Genomic DNA, 3,355 nt, shown 5'->3' with positions numbered 1-3,355 from the left:
CGCCAAGAATGATATGCTTCCTATGCTGACTTGGCCGTTTTTGTCTGTTTATAGATCAGGGGCTTTGTTGTGTACCCGTTTGTTTCTCATAGTGCGTCGGTAGAACGGCAATGAATCAAGCCAATGCAGATAAAAACGCATGTTCAGGGGTTTCAGAATGTCAAATGTAGCAATGAGCTGGTTAGAAAAGCATTTTCTTGGGTCAGCCATGTAGTTTCCGCTTGCTTCTCGCTAAGAGCAAGCTGTATAGTGTAGTTTCCCAAGTGTCCTGTGATCAGTAGCGATAGTTTACATTATTGGAAATATATGCCAATTCGAACCACTGATGAATATCTGAACTATGTTTTCTATGTTTCAGAAAATCCCCATGTTATTCCCTTTCATTCCTCTTTATGCAGTAATTAGATTGTAATGAACAGAAACATTAAAAGTAAATATCCTCCTTGTGACCGGATTATCTCGATTCACGCATACCGTCCCATTGTTGAATAAGCGTCGTCAGATCGTGTCGAAAGCGTCCTCCTCATGTTAAAGTACGTCGGTGGCGTCATGGGCGACACTATGCTCTCCGTGTTGAAGCTAGGCGCGTTCGATGGTTGGTGCTGGTGGCCACGACTTTGGCCATCGTTTGAACGAGACGACTGTTGCCAAAGAGGGGGTGTAGCAAGAGCCCAGCCAAGTGTAGCAGCCGAGAAGTCCTGCATTCGTAGCTGATGGTGGGCAGAATCAGGGCTGATGAATCTCACCCCGCTTTCTTCGTCGTTGTTATTGTTATTATTGCCGAGCACCGGTGTTGTTGGTGCCGTGCGGACCTGGATGGCCTCGCGCTCGCCTTGGTTCCACCACTGTGATTCGAAGCCATTGTCAATGGTCATCATGGCCACCGACAGTGCTCCCAAATCCCGACCCTCGGGTGACGTGACAGCCGTAGCGGATGGTCGTGACACTCCTGGTGTTTGTACCGGAGAGGTGATTTGGATGTTTGCAACGGGGATTGGGCTGTAGGGGAGATATGTCATACTTGCACTCCCATCACGTGGCGAGTAACGGCTCGAGGGCGCGGTCGGAAAGCTTGGGGGTAGACGGCGCTCTCCAGGATATGAGGAGCTCACGCGAGTATGCTCTGGGTCCGCCTCGGGCTCATATCCCATTGGCCAAGATAGGGCATCCCAGGGCATCCCCTCTTCGCCGAGTCGGAATGAGGTTGGCGGCTCAGGAAGGGCCTTCCACAGGCGCGCATCGCCCTGAGAGATCGACCTTCCCTGCATGGCGACGGAGCCCGCCGACTGCGTTGGTGATGAAGCACTAGGAACTGACTGCTGGGTAAACTGGAACATTGCCGGCTGTGCCTGGACGTTCCAGGGGCTGTCGGCGATTGGTGGTGGTGCGGAGCGACCTCTGGAGTGCACCGGTGTCCTGGATTCGCGTGACGGCCTGTGCTCCTCGGGCTCTTCTATAGGACTCTCCAGCTGTGGCTGAAACCTCCTGGGATTTGAGAACTGCCGACCTCGAGGGGCTGGGTCACGGCTGGAGGTGATGGTGGTTTGTGTGGCGGGCCTGGTGCCGATGTCTACAGGCAGAGACGGAACAGTAGTAATGTTGGCTGTCTGTGAAGCAGGCTGAGGGGTTTCCTGTGAGTTTGCTAATGATGAAGTACGAGGAGGAATAGGGGCATGTTGTGGTTGTTGCTGTTGTTCCGAATGATCTGACTGGTAAAACTCGTAGTTTGAATCCACAGGCAGCTGCAGGAACTGATCAGGGTGATAATAGAGCTGTAGTTGGTTGCTATCGTCGACGGTATATGGATAGGCAAAGGCAACAACAGGGATCGGTTCGAGGTAGTTGGTGTTTGGTGGTGGCACCTGACGTGAATATGAGCCTCCTCCCGTCTTATCTCTCAAGCCCCTTGATCTATACTCAATGCCATGGCGGTTTGGCAGGTGAGCCTGGGACCAAGATACGCCAAACTCAAGGTTGACATATATCTGGGGTCTATGGAGTTGATTTATTCTCCGAGGTTGTCTGGTTTGTGTTTCCATTATGGGATCTGTCTTCCAATGTGTGACCATGGATAGAGAGGGGAAACAAAAGCCCAGAAGGACTGAGGATGACCGAGGGGTGTGGTGGGTTTGGATATAGGTAATATTAAATTCAAGGACAGAGAGAGACGCTAGTGCGCTTCCTGTCAGAGCAGCCTACCGAAGCGGGGGGTGGTCTCGTGTGTGTGGTGTGTTGCTTGTTGTGGTGTGGTGTGGGTGTGTTGAAAAATGGTAGGTAGGGTGGTTAGTAGCGCCAATTACTGCAACACTAACCACACTGAGCCCCTGCTCGTGCTTGATCCCTAAAACGGGCAGGCAGTGCAATGCCCAAGTCCCGAGAGTAACGATACTGTAAGCAGCCCTTTTTGCTGCTATGCTCTTTTCGTCTTGATGATGATTATGATGATGACCCGGGAGCTTCGACAGGATGTTTTAGAGCTACTCTGCCACTCCACTAAGTTGAGGCTGCTGTGGCGTATGTAAGATAAGCCTTGCGCTTTTCTTGCTGATGACTGAAATTAGGCGACGAGGAATGTGGAATGTAAGATAGATAGAGAGATGGAAAGATAGTGCCCAGAAGTAGAGGGAACCGTTTTGAGATTGAGCAAGTTGGAAAAATAAAAATAAAAGTAAAAATAAAAACAATTAGAAACGAGTGAGAAAAGCCCTTCTGTTTATTTCGTTCAGCTCACTGTTTGAAGCACATTCACCCCTTCCTTCATCTTTCTTGTCCAGCGGGGTCAGCTCTACTAAATAATACAAACCCCAAAATACACGAACCATTCGACAGACACCCTGGACCGCAGATACGGTACGCTAATTACAGACATCTCCCAAACCGTTCAACCAGGGGTCCCGAACCTCTCTAGAGATCAAGATGCTGACAACGAGCACGTCGTTGGAAGGGCTGTAGCTGGGATGCTCGGGTGGACTTCGCGTCCCCCCGGTTTAGGAACCTGTCACCGAAGTTGGGAGACCCGCCCGGGGCAGGCAGCGAGGTTTTGGGGGGAAAATACAACAAGTTGTGAAATTGCTGTGCTGGCAAGCCCAATTCTGGGCGCTGCTCTTTGAAAGCTAAGCTGTGCTGTGCGACGTGAGGCGGTGGGATCCAATCCATGTTCAATGTCGGTTCGGACAACAAGGGTCGATGCCCCGAAGTAGCGGTGCTTGGGGACCTCGACGCGGGTTGGAACCCAGTGGGCAGGTGGGTCTGAAGGATCGGATGACTCCACCCAGGGCTGTGCAAGACTGCAGTGGTGATGAATGCTTTCAGGTAGTGAGTGGAGTTTTACTCACTCACTCACTCAACTCAACTC

The 3,355-nt window shown here is 51.3% G+C and overlaps 2 protein-coding genes across 2 annotated transcripts; one reads left to right on the top strand and one right to left on the bottom strand.

Moving 5' to 3' along the window:
* Positions 1-464: 464 nt before the first annotated feature.
* On the bottom strand, positions 465-2,039 carry PgNI_00483 (uncharacterized protein; the record flags this gene model as incomplete). The annotated part of the gene is made up of 1 exon (XM_031120563.1): positions 465-2,039. The coding sequence occupies one exon, from the start codon at positions 2,037-2,039 to the stop codon at positions 465-467; it is 1,575 nt and encodes a 524-aa protein (XP_030986604.1).
* A 918-nt stretch (positions 2,040-2,957) lies between these two features.
* PgNI_00482 (uncharacterized protein) lies at positions 2,958-3,110 on the top strand (the record flags this gene model as incomplete). The annotated part of the gene is made up of 1 exon (XM_031120562.1): positions 2,958-3,110. The coding sequence occupies one exon, from the start codon at positions 2,958-2,960 to the stop codon at positions 3,108-3,110; it is 153 nt and encodes a 50-aa protein (XP_030988057.1).
* Between the last annotated feature and the right edge of the window lie 245 nt (positions 3,111-3,355).

The sequence above is a fragment of the Pyricularia grisea genome (genome assembly GCF_004355905.1).
Source record: "Pyricularia grisea strain NI907 chromosome Unknown Pyricularia_grisea_NI907_Scaffold_1, whole genome shotgun sequence".
Taxonomy (NCBI): Eukaryota; Fungi; Ascomycota; class Sordariomycetes; order Magnaporthales; family Pyriculariaceae; genus Pyricularia; species Pyricularia grisea.
The sequence above is the reverse complement of the archived record's forward strand: the minus strand, read 5'-3'. Positions and strand labels throughout refer to the sequence as shown.